We start from the raw sequence: 19,783 nt of genomic DNA, 5'->3' as shown, positions 1-19,783 counted from the left end.
CCCATGAGAAGGAGAGGTACTCCAGAAGCTGTCACTTCTAAACCTTTTCAAATTCATTCCCAAACTCTATTGTTACAGATGTGCAGCTAAAATAAATCTAGTAAGAAAACGTTGAGCAATTCTCCTTTATTCACAGCTGAAAGTTGTATTGCAGCAACCTGTAAAAGGAATATTTGATTTTACATGGGCAGAACACAAAGTTAAAACACAAGAGAGATTGTGTCATGTCAGGTAAACAGTCTTTTTATTCTCATGGTAAGTAGCCATCAATGAATTTACCATCTTGTTATTGGAAGAACAATAATGCTATTTCTTCAAGTGTTGCCCAACCCTCTCAGCGCCCTTGGAAAAGGCCAAATTTCACTGTATAATACCTGTCATGGTCAGTTTAGCAGCACAGGTCAGTCTTCTAAGCACGACTACACTGAAATTATGAGTTTTCAAAACAAAGGTGGCTACAGAAGGTACATGATACCCACCTTGTTCACCCTTGGTCTTCTCAGCATTACTGCACAAGATGTGTCCTCTCTCCTTCATTCCCTGCTGCTCAAGTCTGTTTTCTGACTTGACACCAAGGCAATTTTTGGTTAACCTGTACTCTAAATGAGTATAACCTACCATAGAATTTATTAGTGATAATCATTTATGGATATTGTGAGATAAAGGCCACCAGGACCAAGTTAATAAAATAGCTTCCCATGTTAAATATTGTACTAAAACCCCCGCAAGGTCCATCGGTGTATTTATCCATTCTCTTGTAAAGGTGACCCTACAACGTACAATGAGGCACAGCACACAGTTCCTTACCATAGAACAAAAATTAGTGATTTAGGGGAAAAAATAACTGCAATAGTGTTTCCTTTTCTGACAGCTCAGGAAATTAAAGAGAAGGTTCCAAACGAGGCATTTCACATAGAGCTGAGCAGAATTTAGTGCTTGGCCCCTTCCAGGCATCAGCACTGAGTCCAAAACCGAATAACTGAGTTCTGAAAGAGATCCCAGTTACCCAGAACTTCAGCAGCTTCTGCACAACCTCCAAAACAAAGAATTAGATGAAGGTATGAACTTCCTAGATTAAAATACCTGAAATCACACGCACAGAAAACAGACATGTCGCCGAGAGGTTGTTAAATTCAGTTTTATTTCAGAAATAAGTGGAAGACAATATAATTCATTTAGAAGATGCAGACAAAATTAAACAATTAAGCCTTGCTTATTCTTTTCCAAAACTCATTAGGATTTTATGTTCCAGCCAGAAATATTCCCACCCACTCACAAAGCTCTTTCAGCTCCATCGGGTGAAAATCCAATTGAATCCCAGAACAGGCTATTGAGTTCATATTATTTTACTGCATTTAATTATTTTACCACAGCTAATTTTTCACAATAGGTTAGTGGATAAATAAGCTGGAGAAGTAGCAGTTTTCTACAATTTAATGGAGCAGCACTTAGTATCTGCCATCACTTCTTAGAACACCAATTCACACTTCAATTGTGTTTTGAATAGGAATATTCCCTGATTCGGCATTTAAGACTCACAAATGCACAAATTATTGAAAAAAAAAAATCCAAACCTGCCATGACTGGAAATTTAACATTTACTTGAGTTAAAAGCTAGTAGGCAGGCTCTGAAGTTCTTTGTATTTAATGTGAGTCTAAGTTAATTTAATATGTATTATATTTGTGCTTTTTCCAATCCAAATGCTGTAGGCAGTATCAGCAAGCAAACAAGGAAAGCAAATATTGCAAATGAGGGTTAATGCTGCACAACAAGGATCTGGACTAATTACATGAATGCACTGATCTCTCTCTTTGGCATAGGAAGAAGAACAAACAGGCAGAGTTACTAAAACTTGAGGTGAGCTTCTCTTTTAGCCTGTTAGGATTAAATTTGACATGCAACACCTATGACAGATTTTTATTCAGAACTCCACCAGTCAGCTTGGATACTAATTACCCCATAACTAGCTAATACCTTCCAAATAAGAAAAAATACTAGGTGGGATTTTGGCCTTCATAAAACAACAGTTGAAGCCTTGGTTTTGTTGTGCGCTTGTATAATAAAGCATTAAAATGTAGATAATATTCTTAGGCCAACACTACCCAGATCCAACCAAGATAAATCCAGAAATACCAAAATTATCACTTAACTGTTCCTCTAAACTCTCAAATATAAACACTTTCATTTTGTGCCAATTAGTGACTATTAGTAAGAACTGATTAAAGATTATGCTGCAAGACTGCAAAGAAAACAAAACATCCCTAAGCTGAAGAAACTCCTTTGGATCTAAGGAATTAACAGGGAACAATTGTTCCAAAATCTTTTCAACTGATTAACTAAGTTAAATAACATGAAAACGTGCCTAAAATCAGGTTTTATCCACATATGTAGCTATAGACAGTCACATTCATAAACATGGCACTTTAATTGAAGTCTAACTCTGAAATTAGCTCTGGCTTGACCAATAGATACCGATGTCGGAGTATGGCAATAAAAGAACAGAATTTAAGCAAGTGTTTGGAATAGCTTTTAAAAATGCCTGAGCTTAAATTTGACCAACAAAAATATTCATGCATTTGGAGGTTAATCTCTCAGACATTTGGAAAATCAATATTTTTCTATTTAAATTCTTACAGATTGGAAAGAATAATTCCACACCCCCCCCAAAGGAATTTAAGATGGAATCAATTCAGTTGGATAGTGTATGAAATAAGAAAATACCCTTTCCTACTGCCGTTAGGTCAGTTATATCCAACCTAGTATTAATAAGCACAGATTACCTTAAAATATGTATTAGGAATAGATTCACATATATTGAGATTCAAATTCCTAGTTGCTTCATTTCTGTCCTAAGGAATGAGACAAAACCAACACTTTACTCAAACTACTGGATATCATTGATTAACTTTCAGAAGGCCAAAAATGAAATTGAAAGGAGCTGTCTACGAATACATACAGACAGCTGTTTTATTAGAAATACTGAGCAACATCAACTTTATCATGAAGTTTATCCATAAGGATGATCACAGTATTATTATAGAAGTGCTATTGTTTGATTTAGTCAGGAAACTTTGACCAAAAAAAAACAGCATTTTGATTAAACTCACATTTGCTTCCAGAAATGGAGACAATTTTTAATCATAAATTTCCTTAAAAACACCGTATGTTGTTAACAAGCAGTAAAGCACTAGTGTTGAAAGGCACTAGGATTGTTAGCTTGTGTTATCTAGTTTCTAATACAGGCACTTGAAAGCTTAATAAATCAAGCCTGTAAAATGCTTCATTATTTGTGCGGAAGTCGGCTACATTCATCAACAGCTTCATCAGGTTGTCCTGCAGTTACAAGGACGCAAAATCCATAGGGTAAATCTCTGCAGCACATTTTACAAGTTGGATCTTTCTCTGGCAGACACGCGGGATGTGGATTGTGTATACGTCCTGATGACATCCTAAAAAACAATGAAAAAGAAACATTCAGAGTGAATTCCATTAAAAGTAGCCAGGGGAAGCTCAGAAACAAAGAACAACAAGGACTTGAAGCAACAGTTTTGTCTGTGTAGGGAACGCTGAGCCCAAGAAAGGCCCATGGAAATGTTTCATCCCCATCACAAAGAACGGGTAACCACTGGTGTGAAGAATCAACCTGCACACATCATATATCATATACAGTTATCTGCCCAGAGACTTGCAAACCCCAGCTGAAACAAAGGAACTGTACCTCATTGGTTAACAAACATTTAATTACAAGTAATTAGATCCATGTTGCCTCATTTTGTAATTCCACATGCTCTGACTTCTGCCATTTAAACCAAATGGGAATCGAGATGAATTTCTCACTTCGTTGGGTTTACAAAAAGAAGCAAAGATAATACACAGCCGAAATTCAGCTACAGAAATCATGAACATACGTTTTTCCCACTGTCGGCGTTGTATTTGTCCAGCAAAGCCTGAATACGGGCACCATAGTCAGGGTGAACATCAGTGAAGTTTTTCACCTGAACAGGAAGACAGAACAAAAAAGGCGACAAGAAGTTTTTAATTCCACTTGAAACGTGTTCTTTACCATGTTTTCTGCTCTGCGCTCTGCAAGCAGCGCAAAGGGAGAAAAGGAAGATGAAAACCCTGCTAAAAGTTTAATTCTGAGCAGCCAGAAAGGAGCTCTGAACATCCTCAAACATTGTTTTTATGATGAAATGTACAGCTCTTTCCCAACTTAAATGCAGTTCCACTGGGAAGGGTGAAGATCCAATCCCTCCCCAGCAAAACATGACATGGAAGTCACCTGGTTTTTGAAACACCAAGCTAAACGCATCAAGACATCCTTGATGTTCAACAGTCCCATTCTTCCCATCAGGAAAAAGTTCCTTTAACATTCTATTACATTACATAAATACACACATACTTAAGTGTCCTCTATTGATAACTCCCACATAAGAAAAGTCGAGGAGTTGCCTGCTCAGGGAAGAATTCCTGATCTTCATTTCCACAAGCATATTGCCATTCTGACAAAGAAAATCTGGCATAAAGAGCAAAAGGCTAAAAGCCACACAGGCCACTCACCGCTCTCTTCTGGATGAAGAGTTGCGCATCTTTAAGGTGATCAGCGATATTTTTACACAGCCTCTGGCGCTCCTCCTCGTTCAGCACTTTGGTGTAGAACATCCGCACCTTACGATCAGAAACAAAGTTTTACTTTGAAATTCCCCAAACCAAGTCATTCTACCTCAGCAGCCAACAATAAATCCTGAAATCCACTGAATTACTGTATTACTGAAAAGGAACAGTTTTGACTTACTAGTCAGACAACACTTGAAACACTCAAAATACTTAAAACTCATAGGGCAACCAATCTGTAGGGTTTATTTTTTGGCAAACTCACTAACAACTCTTCCCATTTCTACTTTGAAATAACTGTTGCTTATTGAATTAATGCAAATAAATATTGCTCTCAGGGTCCAATTCAGGAATTGATGATCACGAGACTACATGCGGACTCTAGTTTGCCCATCTGCAGACATTGGTCACAAGAAGACAAAGTCACAACTTCTAGATATTGGTGCCCAGAATATGGATGGCAAAGGGCTGTGAGAATTCACTAACTGTCCTGTCAGCAGAAATTGAGTTATTTCAGTTATATATTCAGTTATAATTAAGCTGTATGGAGAGATTCCAAGTGCTCGTGAGAGCTGAACTTCAGGTTATCCCAGATGCTTCAGAGAGGAGTCCTGGCTGAATGATTCTTAATATTCTCTAAACTTATCCTGTAATATAATCTGATTTAATAAGCAACATAAAGCCTTTTCATACATCATACCTGGGTCACGTTATCTTCATTAGCGCTATTGAAGCGCTGCACATCTCCCGTGACACACATGCGGCTCTCCTTCAGAATGGGCTGATCCGCCGGGCCGCTAAAGCTATTTGGATAATAGTTTGGAGCACCACCTGAAAACAGACAAACCCCCCCAAAAAAACCCCAAGCAATCATATCAGCTCTGCCAGATTAAGTCAGAAGACAAAATGTTCTTTGCTTAGAAGAACCTAAACAGATTATCCAGTTGTGATTCAAAAAACAGTTGTCGACATCTTTCTGCCAACAACCAACCCATCCTGAAGAGATGTGTCCTCAAGTCAGTACTTAACAGCAATTCAAATTCTCTTTGTAGTAAATGCTTTCTGGGGAAAAATTTGTTTCAGAAATAAGAGGGTCTGACCACTCTCACAACACTGCTAAAACAATTTTAATAACCATAATCAGGGAAGTAATTAAAAGTTTTAGTCCAAGGCAGCACAAAAATGCACCTTCATCTGCATATCTGAAGTATTATATTAATCTGAACTACATAGGGGGGTTCTTTTAACCACATAATCAACTTATAATACTGCATAAAACTAAACTTATTATCTGCTCTTGGACAGGAACAGCTGTTTTCAGGTGTTTGCCTTCCAAATATTCCCCTGTATCTTAAATCTCCCACGAACAGAAAGGAATTTGGCAGTACATGCAGAAGTATTGTTATATTTAAAGATATTTTTCATGACTACCTTGATTGTCAGAAACACACATCGGCCCATCCCTCTGGTAATTGGCCACGCGAGCTCGGAAGGGGCAGTTCACAGGGATCTGCAGATAGTTGGGTCCCAGGCGGTGTCTGTGAGTGTCGGGATACGAAAAAAGACGACCCTACAACATTCAGCACAAGCATTAACCACTACTTGCCAAAAGAGATCACTTAAGTGGCATACACCAATTCGATTTACATTAAGTAATAAAAGAGAGAAAAATGTTGCATTTATGTACTTGACATACTCCAAATTATGTCCAAAGTGACACTCAGCCACAAACTAACTCTGCTGGAATACCAGTGAAAACGGCAGCTTGAGCTCAGTTTACACAGCTTGGGTATTTCCTACTGACTTCAGGATGCTAAACCTGTTCTGAAGCAGGAAAATGGTTACACGTGTGGAGAAGAACATGACTACAACAGTGCTAAATGTTACTAATAATACTTTCCTTCTTATTTTCAACCTCAGATTTAAAAATTATTACATCTGAACTACAGTAGCCCCTTATTTACTGAACTGAATCCGAAGCAGTTCTAGTAACATCTGGAAGCCAAGAAGATGGACTGATTCTCACCACAAAGCCTGTGGGAGTCAAGAGATGCAAAAGAAGATAATTGCATGATGGTTCAAGAGTTTATCCAGTTAAAACTATCAAGGTACCTTCTTTTTGCTGCAGGTATCATTTGAAACAACAATCTGCTTTTAATGTGAAAAAGCATAAGATGCCAACATCCAAAACTCTGCAGACAATAGTCTACTACAGGAAGTATTATCAGATACTTTGACCTGTAAGAAATCTGATACTGAAGAACAGTCTTGCAGTTTATATCAGGGATTAGTTATACCTGTAATTTAGAGCATTTAAAGTCCACCTCTCACGCTCATAAGAGTTTATAATTCTAAGATATGCTGTAAAGGCAAAAATGTGCATATGCTCTCTGAATTCCAGATTTAGTATTTCTTTAGTTCTTTCCTTTTCTCTTTATATTTAAATTTTGGATAAGCACAAACGGCGATCATTAAAAACAACCATCTGCCAGGTTCACTGCTGCGGCACAGAGAAGGACAGGGATGTTTTCATTAACAGCAAAGCAAACGTAACGCTCTTTGGGTAAAATCTTGTGCGTGTGATAGTTCACCTGCAGCATTTTGTCGGGGCTGGGCTCGATACCGGGCGGCATGTTGGAAGGATCGTACGCCATCTGTTCCACCTCCGCAAAGTAATTCACGGGGTTCCTGTTCAAGACGAGCTTTCCCACAGGGATGAGAGGGTAGTCGCCATGTGGCCAAACCTATAAGACATCACACACATGCATTAAAATCAACTTTATTATAGTGTTATGCAGCTTAAATAATTACCAGGCAACATTTGCCTGACTTAAGTCTTGACTGAGAAAACACATTACTGGTTTTTGCTAGCAAACGTTTTAAGAAATGCCTTATTTTTAGAAGTCTTTTGCAATGAATAACAGAGTCCTAAGGCAACTTATTTCATCATCCCAACATAATCCCAGCACTTGACTGCTTAAATTAAATACTTGCACTTGAAAAGCTGCCTAAGAATGCAATATCATAGGTGGAACTGGTAGCACGATTGTTTTCAGCTACTTCAAAATGCAACCAATTTAATCAGCCTTTTTTTTTGTCATCATAGCCTGTACTTTCAAGTTCAAAAGTCTTTAGCCATTTTGGGAGGGTAATATGAGAGGAAAAAAAGTAATAGAAGTTTATGTCACTATCTTTCAACAGGCCAGTCCTTGGAATAGCAATTGGAGGTCTGACAAAATCAGACCAATAATCAGAAGCTACATAATCAACAACACTTAAAACTAATGAGCTCAGGGTGTGACTATAGGATCTGAGATCACACTTCAGAAATGCAGGGCAGTTGTAATCCACAGGCCTGGAATCAAGTCCTATTTCGCTGAGGAAGAATAACATCAGATAGAACATCAATATAATTTCATCTCCTGAATTTCTGACTCATCATGACCTTATAATAAAGAGTATGCTTAAAAAATAACAAGGGCAGAGTAAACTTTAATAGGGACTAGTAAGAAAACAGTGCTATTCCATGGAAACTGTTAAACTTCTTTTATACATGAGCTCAGTTCTGGCATTTTCGCCCCTGAGGGTGGTGAGAGCCTGGCCCAGGTCAATCAGAGAGGTGGTGGATGAACCATCCCTGGAGACATCCCAGGCCAGGCTGGACGGGGCTCTGAGCAACCTGAGCTGCTGAAGATGTCCCTGCTCATGGTACAGGTGGCACCAGGTGACCTAGAAAGGTCCTTTCAACCCAAACTATTCCATGACTTGCTACATTTTCATCTCATGACCTTTCTTAAGCTTGCTCTAATTGAATATTCACAACAGTATCAGAGATACCTTAGTTACATCAAAAGGGTTAAATGGAAACTTCTCCGCTTCTTCAAAGGTCATAACTTGAATGTACAAAGACCAGGACGGATAGTCCCCCTTGGCAATGGCATTGTAAAGATCACGCGTTGCATAATCAGGATCGGTAGAAGCCAACCTTCCTGCTTCTTCAACAGGAAGATTTTTGATGCCCTGGTCAGTCTAAAAGCAACAAAAGTGGTAGCACCCATTACAACATGCAGAAAGTACTGCAGAAATCATTAATAATTACATACTTTTAAACGACTTAAAAAAGAATGTGATTCTTCATGTTCCAGTCTCCATAATTTGAGTCAAGAATAACCGTACATTCAACAGGTGCCTTCTTCTCTAATAAAAGTGAAATAAATACGTAACGCTATACTGCAGAATGGAAGCTATTGAACATGAAGGGATAACCCCTGCAGCAAACCACACATTTCCACTCTCCCCTGACAGGATGGAATGCTCCTTTACTGTCCCATCATCTCCCCTTCTCCTACAGACCACAAGCCAATATAAAGTGATTAAACAGTTGCAGCCTTGAGGGATGAAAATTCTGGATTCAACATGAAACTCAATTTCCCACCCCTATTTCTGTGACATCTTCAGCGCTAACTAGAATCTCATCTTAATAAGCTTTTGGCAACTCGAAGGCTAAAAGCAGCTATATGATCCCTCTTAGTCTAACATAATTGTTTCCAGTCTTGCTTCCAAGACAGATGTCCATCCTCCACTGAAGTGTAATGAGGTAAGAAGCTGTATGGCCTTAAAAACTTCAAAGGGAAGTTGTTTTCAAGCAAGATACACTTTTCCACAAAGGTGTGGAAGTTCTGCAAGGTTCCGCGAGCTTCAACCGCAGGGCTCTTGCAACAGAGTCCTTATATTTTGTCAGACAGTTGAGGCCACCTTAAAAATGAGATCGACGCAGCTCATATCCAGAAGATAAATGGGAACAGAAACCAGATACAGAATGAGAAGCACCTGTTGAATTCAAATCACTGCACGGCCACGAACATATCGCACACTGAATAAAACATATGTGAAGGGGCTGGAGGATTCCTGCATCTGCACTTGGTGATAGCAAGGAAGCCTGAGAGGATGTTCTTGCACAGCTTCATGCCCAAAACACCCAGCGGGATGAGGTTGAAATGCAACCGAGTTCTCCACTAACAAGAAACAGTTTCCCAAAGAAGAGTTTTTCATAGTCTAGTAAATGCCCAGCGTGTCACAGCAAGAACGGTGATGTCCATTGTATTTGTTAGAGGCACCCACCCCATATAAAACAAACACACACCTTTTTGCCGAGTCTGTGCACGAATAAGTCTTAATTAAACTTGCAAAGACAGAACATTTTTAGACAATATCTAAACTTTTTTAATCCAATATGATGTATACTTCCCACAGATAACAGGAAAATTAAAATATCAATACCTTCGCATGGAATTTGCAATAAACTGCTCTTCCACTAGCGTTAACCAGTTTAAAAGTGTGTGATCCGTATCCATTCATGTGGCGATAACCATCGGGAATGCCACGATCACTGAACAGGAAAGACACCTACAGAGAAGGATCAGACAACACTAAGGGACTCATAGAAGTGACAGTGACCATTTGAGACAAAGTTTATTCCATCATCTGCATCACTGCAAGCTACCTTAACGTTATTAATTCCTTGAGGAATTTCTAGTTTAAAGTTTAAGAGCGTTAACGAAACAAGACTGCTTTGGTTCTGCACAAAGAACAACTGTGAATTAAACCTACGTGAAGTTTTGTGCCCACATGAAATAGCTGCTGAAGCACAAGGCATTAACCAGTCATAATTTTATGTTTTCCCCTATAAGCACAGAGAAGGTAAGCACGGATAATTTAAGCTACAAATATAAATACGAATTCTTTCCACATTAAAGACAAAATTTGAAAATTGAGGTCCTTATCTTCAAAGTCTTCAAGCACTCAACACACCACCACGCAAACTATCAAAACGCTGCTTTTCTTTAGATTTGTGAGCACAAAATTCTTGTGGTGCTTCTTTTTTCAGTTAATTACTGGAAGGCTTCTTTAAAAAAAACAACACAGGTGCATTTTTCATTTTACATTAGCTTTTTTTGAACAGCAACCTTAGACACAAATGCATTTCAGAATAATTAGAATGCACTGTGAATCGTAGTCTTTTTTGGAGCTGATGTAACATGCTACACAATATACAGCTTAAAATAAACTTACACGCGGTTGCATTACTTTCCAGTACTTTACTGTTCTCCAACATTAACAGTTTGTTGTTCCTCACTATCTCCGGTTAGAAAACTTAACAACTTCCCTTCACTCCTATATAAAATACGATTATGAAAACAGAAGAATCCCACCCATTGAAAGAAAAAAGGCTCGATACATGTATTAATAGCCTTAAAAGTTATTGTAGGCCTTCTATCTTTACTGTACCTAGAAATTACATGGACTAGATAAAACATGCAGAAGAGATAGTTAAAAATATAAGCTGTCATAACCTGATTTTCTTAATCACACAAAGAAGTCAAAGGAGAACCTCACCTGATGCAAAGACTCTGGTCGGAGACTCCAGAAGTCCCACATCATGTCTGGATCCCTCAAGTGAGTCTGAGGGTTCCTCTTCTGGCTATGGATGAAGGACGGAAACTAATTTGTGCAGAAGAGGGGAAAAAACAAAACAAAACATTCTGTAACACCTCCAAATGATAGAGAATATACCAAGCAACTCCTGCTACAAAATAAGACAACTGGTTTTTTCAGTACAGTTAACTACAAAAGGAACAGCACACTGAAAGATGAGACAAAGTTCTGTATTGTCATACTTCTCCTGCAACTAAATTAATTACCTTAATTTTACCGGTCTGGACAAGTGAAACATTCACACTTAGTATAAATGGGCTGTTCAAAGCTAAAGAATGCTTTACTTTTGTCACTGATACACTGACAGGAAACTATTTTCCAATTCATTTATCTCAACTTTACTGAATCTGACTCCTAAATTAATACAAAGACACAATATCTGTGCAGAACTCGTGTACTCAGGGAAAGCCCCTCTACTTAAAGTGCTGTTAAACTTACACTGAAAGACAAAAAAAGAGACTCAATAGAAAGATTTTGCAAGAAGCTTTTGAAGTGAAAAGTCTTCCCCTCAAGAATAGGCTCAGAATGCAAACTGATTTGAACAGCTGATTTGAACATCAGTGAAACTGATTACATCTGAAGTTAAAAACTTGATAATGTACTTGCTCACTGGCTATTCTGCTGTGGCAGGTACACTAGCAAACAACTAAATGTGTGTGCTATTTGTGGCAAGAAACCACATTAAGTAACCAAGCATTACTTCTAAACTTTATTATTTTTTTAAAAAATAACACCTTTTCAAATCAGAAAACCATCCAGACCATCTAACAAAGTCTAGAGAGTGAACACCTTTTGCTTCCCAGTGAAGCAAGAACAAAATGTGAACAAACTCTTGGCCTCTTTCACAAATACCCTCACCTTTGGTGCTTACTCACCAACAGTGCATCCCGGATAAAGAAGATAGGAGTATTATTGCCCACGAGATCCCAGTTACCCTCCTCTGTGTAGAATTTCATTGCAAAGCCTCGAGGGTCACGAACTGTATCAGCAGAGCCAGATTCTCCAGCTTGAAAAAAAACATGAATGTACAGAAGTGTTACAATAGGAAATGCATACAAATTGTAAGCGTTAAGATGTAGGACGTGAGAATATGCAATAAATCAATAAACCCCGTCCTTGGAGGGTTTTAAGTCTTTTCTGTACCAAGGAATGTTTGGCGTATTTTCAACACCACCTCAGGCACTGGCAGGTTCCAAAGTGTGAACAGGCACCCGCTCAAGCATTTGGGCCACAGTAAAGAGAAAGAAAAGAAACCATTTGAACCAATTAAAAGTGGAATTTGCATTATCGCTGATAGCGACAATATCAGATTATAAACGTGAATTGGCTAAAAACACCTTTGTTTCTGTGCATCAAATCCCAGCACGAAACCTTTGTTTCGAAAGGCAGCAACCTAAATAACATGCCTAATATAAAAGGGAAATTATAGGAGAGTTGTAAACCTTTTAATCCCCTTCCTATCCAAAACATAGCTTTATACCAGACTGAAAGTACCTACCACAACACCTAAGCAAAAGCATTCCACGGGTATTCAGGAACAGCTAATGCTAAACATCATGGTAATGAGGACGTTCATTCTCTCATTCAAAAGAATTGTGTACTATGGAAGAGCCAACAAGAAACATGTCCCAGCACAGCAGGGGAGAGAAAAGTAAGGATGCAAAAACCCACTTGAGCACAGAGTCACAGCCCAAACTCCCCTCTGGGGAACATCCCGTGAGCCCTCCAGTTCGGTGACCCAGGGAAAAGCCAGGAGGCCAAACCCAGCAGCTCTGTCAGCCTCCTTGGACTATTTCCTCTCCTATTCTACTTCCAGGACTGAACCCTCATTAGGATTTCTTTTAAATAGAGTTGAAACACAGAAGTTTCAAAAGATCATTTTCTATCAGACAAGATATTAATCATAATGCATATTTTAACTAACAGCATTTAAGATTTTGGCTCCTTATGCATTCAGCTCTTCAAGAAATAAGCGTTTCTTTATTAAAGATTGTTTATTCTTCTTTGCCTAGTGCTTACTTTACAGCATTCATCCCCAAACACCCCTACAGCATAAGAGATGATAAATATTGAACTTCCAAGTATTAAACAGCAGCATCCAAGCGTTTATTCCGACCCATCCAGAAACAAAGCAAGCTCTCTCTTGTCAGAAGCAGCAAAACAGCTCAGACTTTCCTTTCTCCCACATTCCAGAGTGAAAGTGGCTACAAAGCGCTGGCAGAAAGATGCAGAAGCCGCTTAAGGTCTTGCAATTTAAACAAAACCCACAGAAGGGGAACGGGTTGGCAGAAAGCATTGCAAACTACCTTAAGCACATGAAGCGCTCCGCAAAGCAAACATCGCTATGGTACAGGTGTAAAAACACACACACAACGTTCAGAGCCTTACCCACAGTGGAGAACCGTATGGCAAGCGGAGTTCTTTTGCCAATGTGTTCAAACACTTTCGCCTTACAATACTGGGTGATGTCGTGAGTGACTTCAAAATAGCCAAAGGCTCCTGAAGAAAAGTAATTTCAAAAGATCAGATCCAGGTGCACTGTGAGTGGAATGAGGGTTCCATTATGGGCCAACATACAACTTTAAAGCAAAAGGAAACATGTAAATACACCAGTCTAAACAGAGTTTATGACTATGCACTAAAACACTCATTTCTTTTCACAAAATGAAATTTACGTAATACAAACTACTGTTTGCACAGTGCTCACTCTCCTCTCCTTGATTGATCATAACACAGACCTTATTTCTACCGTGCAAACAAACAGCAGCTCTTTGGATGCTCTTCTTAATCCGCATATGTGTTGCACAACTTCTTGGTCCACCTGTAAGCTGGATGAAGCAACAGAGCTCTTCCCATCCCCACACAGGAATTTTTCCCATGTACATTCACATTATAATAAAACTGAGTCCTATGTTTTCTTTTTCTAGGGCAACACCTAACAAAAAAAAATCAGCAGTGCCAGATCTACCCTACTAAGATCAATACCAAAATTTAAAATGAGTTGGGTTTTTATTTCAAATTGAAATATTAGACCATCATCTTGCTTTGGCAAACACATCCACTGGATGATAAAACAAGAATCTCTATCAAATAAAATGCAAACAGACATTAAAACAGAGATGGGCAAGTCTTCCCTTCCAGAGGAATGGGCTGCTATGGAGGAACAGATAGAGGAAGCAGTGATTACAGCAAATACAGTCAAAATCTAAGGCCTATAACTACTTTTTCTCTTTATAAAAAAAACCACAAAAGCTTTTCAGTGCTTCAAGTTTTGGCATCGAGTTCTTTTAACCCAGGTCTTACCATTGTTGATATATAATTACTTATTACAACCTATAACATTAAATTATAGATAATCTGATGCAATTTTTCTGTCACAGTGTACGTGTTAACTCTAAAGCTTTTTAAAGCTCAATTCTATACAGAGGAAAAAGTACGTGTTCTAAACATACCTGCCCCTTTTGCATGCACGACTCTCTCAGGAATCCTCTCTCTGTCAAAATGAGCCATCTCATCAGTGAAAACAACATCTTGAACGAGAAGAGGTCCACGCGGCCCCACTGTCAGGATATTCAGTTTATCCCCTACGGGGTTCCCAGCACCCGTGGTCAAGACATCTGGGTTCTGCAAGTGAGAAACAGTCAACATCACACCACCAGAAATTCAAATCTCTCTATACTTAAGCCACACAACGTACATGTCTGTTCAATCATTCTGTGTCAAAGACGCATTAACAAGGATATAGCAAAATGGCATAAGATTCTGGAACAGGCTACAGAAAATAGACGTCTACGGAATTATGTCTGGGACTACTTAAGAAGAGGAGCTTGAGTCATGTATAATCCAAGAGTGTTTTCTGTGCTTCAGAAACATTACTAGTTCAGAGTATTTATCTCAAGAAAAATATGAAGTGTTGACCTTAAAACATGAGTTAGGGTTCAGTTTGCCCCCCAACTCAACAGGAGAGGATGGAAGAAGGGGATGAAGAAGGTAACGCTGGTACAGAGGTGGAGGCGAAAGGGAAGAGCTACAGTCACACAGCATAAAGATGAAAATGCGTTCCCATGACTACCATTGGTCTGGAAGAACTATGGAAAATAATTAACAGTTGGGCTCCATCTTAAGGTCTTTTCCAACCCATACAACTCTATAACGAATCATTCCATAGAATCAGCATTCCAGACTCTCATATCATGGAAGAACTAAGATTAACAAAAGCCCCAAGAAGACCAACTACCAATAAACATCCTTTCAGAAGGACAGCAAACCAGAACTTTATTTTCTTTTTACTAACATCACTGTCTTTGAAGAAATTACCCAAGATAGTCCATACTCGTTCTTTTCCCATCCCTTCCATAGGAACTTTAGGTTACCACTCTTGAAGGCTACTTAGAGCTCAGCATCTTGTATGGTAGAAGTGACTCTATACCCAAACAAAACAGCTGCTCCAAGACAATTTCAAGAAAAATCTGCTGGAATGCTATAGCACCACAGCTGAGTTTACTCACACTTTCTTAAAAAAAACAAGCCAGTAGAAAAGACGTTATTTGCATCACATTTGGGGTCATATGCTCCTCTAAGGTGAGAATCCTATTTCACTGGGTACTGTAGAAAATGTAGCAAGAAAGAGACCTGATGGTTGCAGGTGCCAGTTCTTCCCAGAGCACATTTATTGTTAGGAGCCAGGGGGATGTTTGCAAAGGACTTAGAAGAACAGAATGGGAGTTAGTACAAAGAAAAGGAAAAAAAAAGGCAGAAAAAACCCACACCAAACCAAACCAACCAAAAAACAAATAAAGGTTTGCAACAGGATAAGCTCAATTATCTGAGTCAGGTTATAACCAGTTGGATGTTGCGCTAAGCTGGCACACGTCCATATGGACTCTATCCATACCATCCTACCTTCTTCTGCCAGTAGCATCCACACACCTGAACCGTGGTAAACGCACCTGAATAAATTCACTCACCCCCTCCTGGCTATTTCTCCGTCTTTTAAAGTTCTATAAATGAAAAGGGATGGTGAAGAGAAGGAAAATAACTTAATTCTTGATGAGAACGTCTTCGTTATTATATCAGCAACTTTAAGGGGTTCCAACTTCTATACTGACAGTCTCAGTTTTGCTTCCCATCTACAGCCTGAGTTCTGGATGAGGCAGATTATACAAGGAGAGTTATATTAATATATACCTTTGTGTTACTCTAGCACGTGAATAACCACATGAAAGACGTTTGACAGGATAACTGCATTTTTATTGTGTTCTTCCTAATCCGCAACACACGCTGCTCTAGCTGGCTTGAATTCCAAAAACACCTGTGTTCTTTATTCTTCACTCACCACTTCTTTAGCATAAAGCTATAAGCATAAAATCACCTCATTTGGGATGCCTGAAACTCTAACCTGCACTGAAATTTGTACAAATATTTACAAAAGACAAAATAGATCTAGTAACAAACAGGAAAATGATGTTCAGAAACTGACAAGAAAGTTACCACTTAAGAATACTTTAAACAAAGCCTAAAGTCAAGTGAATATCTGCTTAAACATTATAGTTTGTCAAGGGAAAATGCAAGAGTAGAAACTGTTCTCAGTATTCTTTTCACTGCTTATATATCCCACACTTCCTACCTTCTATTTTGCTCCATTTTAAATGAGCCAAAGGAAATGATTTTGTTTCTTGTGTTGAGAAATCACCTCATTAGAGCACAAGGGAAGTTCTCCCATCCCAGAGTTCAACTTCTTCAAATGATACCCTAACATACAGGCCCCACACGATTTAACATCCTTAAATATGTTCTAGCTATCAGCTTAAACTAGAAAGTGCTTAAATTGCCATTACAAATGGACTTCTTGATTTAGAATTTACTTTCATATAAAATTTTAAATTTAAATAAACTAGAAGGACACTACCATATTCAAGGAACTTTAGGAAAAATCTCATTCATCCATTCCATGATTCAGTAAAATATTCTACTTCCAGATATTCACCAAGCACAGATTAATGTCATTATTTTATCAGCTCCTTATATAGACTTATTTTCTATACTGAGGTACGAATGCTCCAAACAACCCATCTTGACACCCATTCCAAGCCTTTGCTTTGAAACACCCTTCCTTAGAACACGTACAGTCTGCAGATGATCAGAATATAAAATGCTCACACATCCCAAACGTTTTAACAGAACTTTTTGGTCAATATTTTTTTTTTTTTTCAGAGTTCCTCCTTTACTTTCATTTGTTTTGTTGATTAAAAGCTTCAAGTTTCTCACAGCTAAAGCCCAGTGTATTAGTTTTCCTATCCATAAATTGATTTTTTTGTATTGATGGCTCTGCCATACTCATCTAAGACGAGCTTGCTTACTGTAACGTGATGAAAAAGAACAGATCCCACCAATGGCATCCTACGCTCGTGCATTTTCCTCTCCAGCCTCCCTGTGCTGCCATTTCTTACAGACATTCCCATCCTCCCCACGTGTTCTACGCAGACATTGACATTTCCACTTCAACCCACCCAAGGCAGCCTGTGACAAAAACCCATCTACAGCTTCAGCACCATTCCTAAATTCTATTATCACTCTAAGAAATTCCTCTTAAGAGAAACCCCGAAGTTATGTTCAATTAGAGCCCAGTTCATCCTGGAGTTCTCCATAAATTCTAAGCAGCCCTGTATGTTTAACCACCCAACGGCAGGATTTCAACTCACCTTCTCCTCTACAAAAACAGCCTTTCCCAAACCAACAGGCTATATTGTTGTCTACAAACCATTTATTCTATAATGCTAATGTTTAAGGCTACTAAAAGTAGCAGCTAAAACCACAAATTCTGAAACCAAATCTATCCAAAAGCTTTGTGGCTGTACGGTCTCTTTTGTGTAGGCGCTTTCTGAAAGTTTCTTTCTGGTGTTCACGTTAGAAGTACTAACGTTTTTTTAATGGTAGGATATATCCATTTTAGTTTCAGGATAATGTTACGTGGTGCACATAAAATAAGTCCCATCAGTGTGAAGGGAGAGAAGAAAAGCCACAGTAGTTTTAAAAAGAATTCTCTTACTACTTTTGCACTTGAGTTTGTTTGATGCCTATATACATTCATATGGTTGGGCACTGCATACGGTCAAAACCTTAAAAGATATGAAGGGAAACAAAGCCACAATTTTAGTTACAGCTGTTGTAAACACCACACAAAGTACACACTTCCAGGCATTACTGATACTTTGCACCTTATACAAGTCACTTTAAAATTTTAATAAGTCATCCCTACTTTCTATCTTAAAGTCTCATGACCCCTTATGCAACACAGACTTTGGGTTGTGTCCCAGCCTTCAAATTGGCCTGTGTTCAAATACTGCTTTGTTACAGAAAAGCCATCATCCATTTAAAAAAGTATAACTCCTGGTACAAAAAGAAAATCTTGTAACACATGCTGGAATATGATGAAGCCACAATTCATACCTAAAAGGTAGTTTTCATCCAGTACCTTTTAGAATCAGGGGGGAGAAGGGGGGGAAAGGAATAAAACCAAGGTCACTCAACTATGAACAGTGGGAACTGAGGCACTCCTGTCTTGTAACACTAATGTTTAGAATAACCAGCAGCAGAAGTAATTATTGTCAAATACACTTTTCTGTCCGAAAATATAGAGTAGCAAGTGTCACAATGATTCGATGAAGAAGGGGGGAAATCAGCTCTCGCAGTATTTATACTTTCACTCAAATATTTTGGGGGTATATTTTGCGTCTTCCGAAGACCAAGTGCCATGCTGGTGATCACACGTTCGTATGATTTTGGCCAACCGCACGCCCCAACCCACCCGAACCTGGTAAACAAGCCTCTGTAAGTTACCAAATGTACTTTATCTTCTCTATTATCCCCTAGTTACATTTTTACTGGTCCTATCGATGCGATAGCAGAACTGAAAACGGGAATACCCGATTTGAGATGGAAAATAAAATAAAATAAAATAAAACTCTCTGCTTAAGTATCTGCCCGCTCGGGCGCAGACAAAGCCCGTTCCTGCCCCAGGGGGGCTGCGGACAGGGCAGCACTCACCACCCGTGTCGCTCCGGGCCCTGCGGCCCCACTCGGGCTTTCCCGGCCGCGCCACCGACCGCTCCGCCGGGCACCCCGAGTTCCCGTGGGGTCGGGTCAGACTCCAAGGGGGCAACCCACGGGCTCTGCGGGCTCCAGCACCGGGCTCACCCGCTCCCCCCGGCCTCTCTAATAGGGCAACGCCGCCCGCCGGCCCATCGTCCCCACCGCGGGCCGGACCGTTACCGCGCAGCGTGCCCGGCGGTGAGCGGGGCCCCGAGGGGCGCAGCCCCCGAGCCCCGGGGGGTACCTGCGAGCCCCGCTGGCTCCGCCACTGCTTCAGCTGGTCCGAGGCGTCGTCCCGGCTGTCAGCCATTTTGCAAGCTTAGGCGACCCCCCCCAAGGCAGGAAGGGCGGAGAGAAGCAGTCACAGGGCGGCCCGGCGGGGCTGCGCTCGCTACCAGCACGGGAGAAGATTCCCCGGGGGAGCCGCCGCTGACCACTCGCCCCGCAGCACCAGCCAGAAGCAGGGGTTCCCACACCCACGGCTTGTACCCCAGCGCTGCGCCCACCCCCCGCACCTCCTTGGCCAATAGCGTCGCGTCCAGCGGGCAACGCGAGCGCTGAGTGGGCGAGAGGAATGTCAAT

General features: G+C 39.9%; 1 protein-coding gene across 1 annotated transcript; it reads right to left on the bottom strand.

The window, feature by feature from the left end:
- Positions 1 to 1,122: 1,122 nt before the first annotated feature.
- Positions 1,123 to 19,732, bottom strand: CAT (catalase). The gene is made up of 13 exons (XM_005511042.3): positions 19,446 to 19,732; positions 14,563 to 14,734; positions 13,499 to 13,609; positions 11,986 to 12,116; positions 11,012 to 11,116; positions 9,896 to 10,021; positions 8,453 to 8,644; positions 7,207 to 7,359; positions 6,047 to 6,185; positions 5,316 to 5,446; positions 4,562 to 4,669; positions 3,910 to 3,996; positions 1,123 to 3,450 (listed from the first exon to the last, which is right to left on the bottom strand). Exons 1-13 carry the CDS (start codon positions 19,509 to 19,511, stop codon positions 3,385 to 3,387), a joined length of 1,587 nt encoding a protein of 528 aa, XP_005511099.1. The 5' UTR covers positions 19,512 to 19,732; the 3' UTR covers positions 1,123 to 3,384.
- Positions 19,733 to 19,783: the final 51 nt, after the last annotated feature.

This window comes from Columba livia, chromosome 5 (genome assembly GCF_036013475.1).
Source record: "Columba livia isolate bColLiv1 breed racing homer chromosome 5, bColLiv1.pat.W.v2, whole genome shotgun sequence".
NCBI classification, from domain to species: Eukaryota; Metazoa; Chordata; class Aves; order Columbiformes; family Columbidae; genus Columba; species Columba livia.
This window is presented reverse-complemented; position numbering and strand designations above follow the sequence as displayed.

Bases quoted from the DNA above. Each gene is read 5' to 3' on its own strand.
- CAT (XM_005511042.3), bottom strand. From the start codon at position 19,511: ATGGCTGACAGCCGGGACGACGCCTCGGACCAGCTGAAGCAGTGGCGG. The intron at 10,022-11,011 runs GTGAGGTTCTCC...CCTTCTCTGTAG, and splicing joins GACCAGAGTCTTTGCATCAG to GTGTCTTTCCTGTTCAGTGA. The intron at 7,360-8,452 runs GTATCTCTGATA...GATGTCTTATAG, and splicing joins ACCCTTTTGATGTAACTAAG to GTTTGGCCACATGGCGACTA.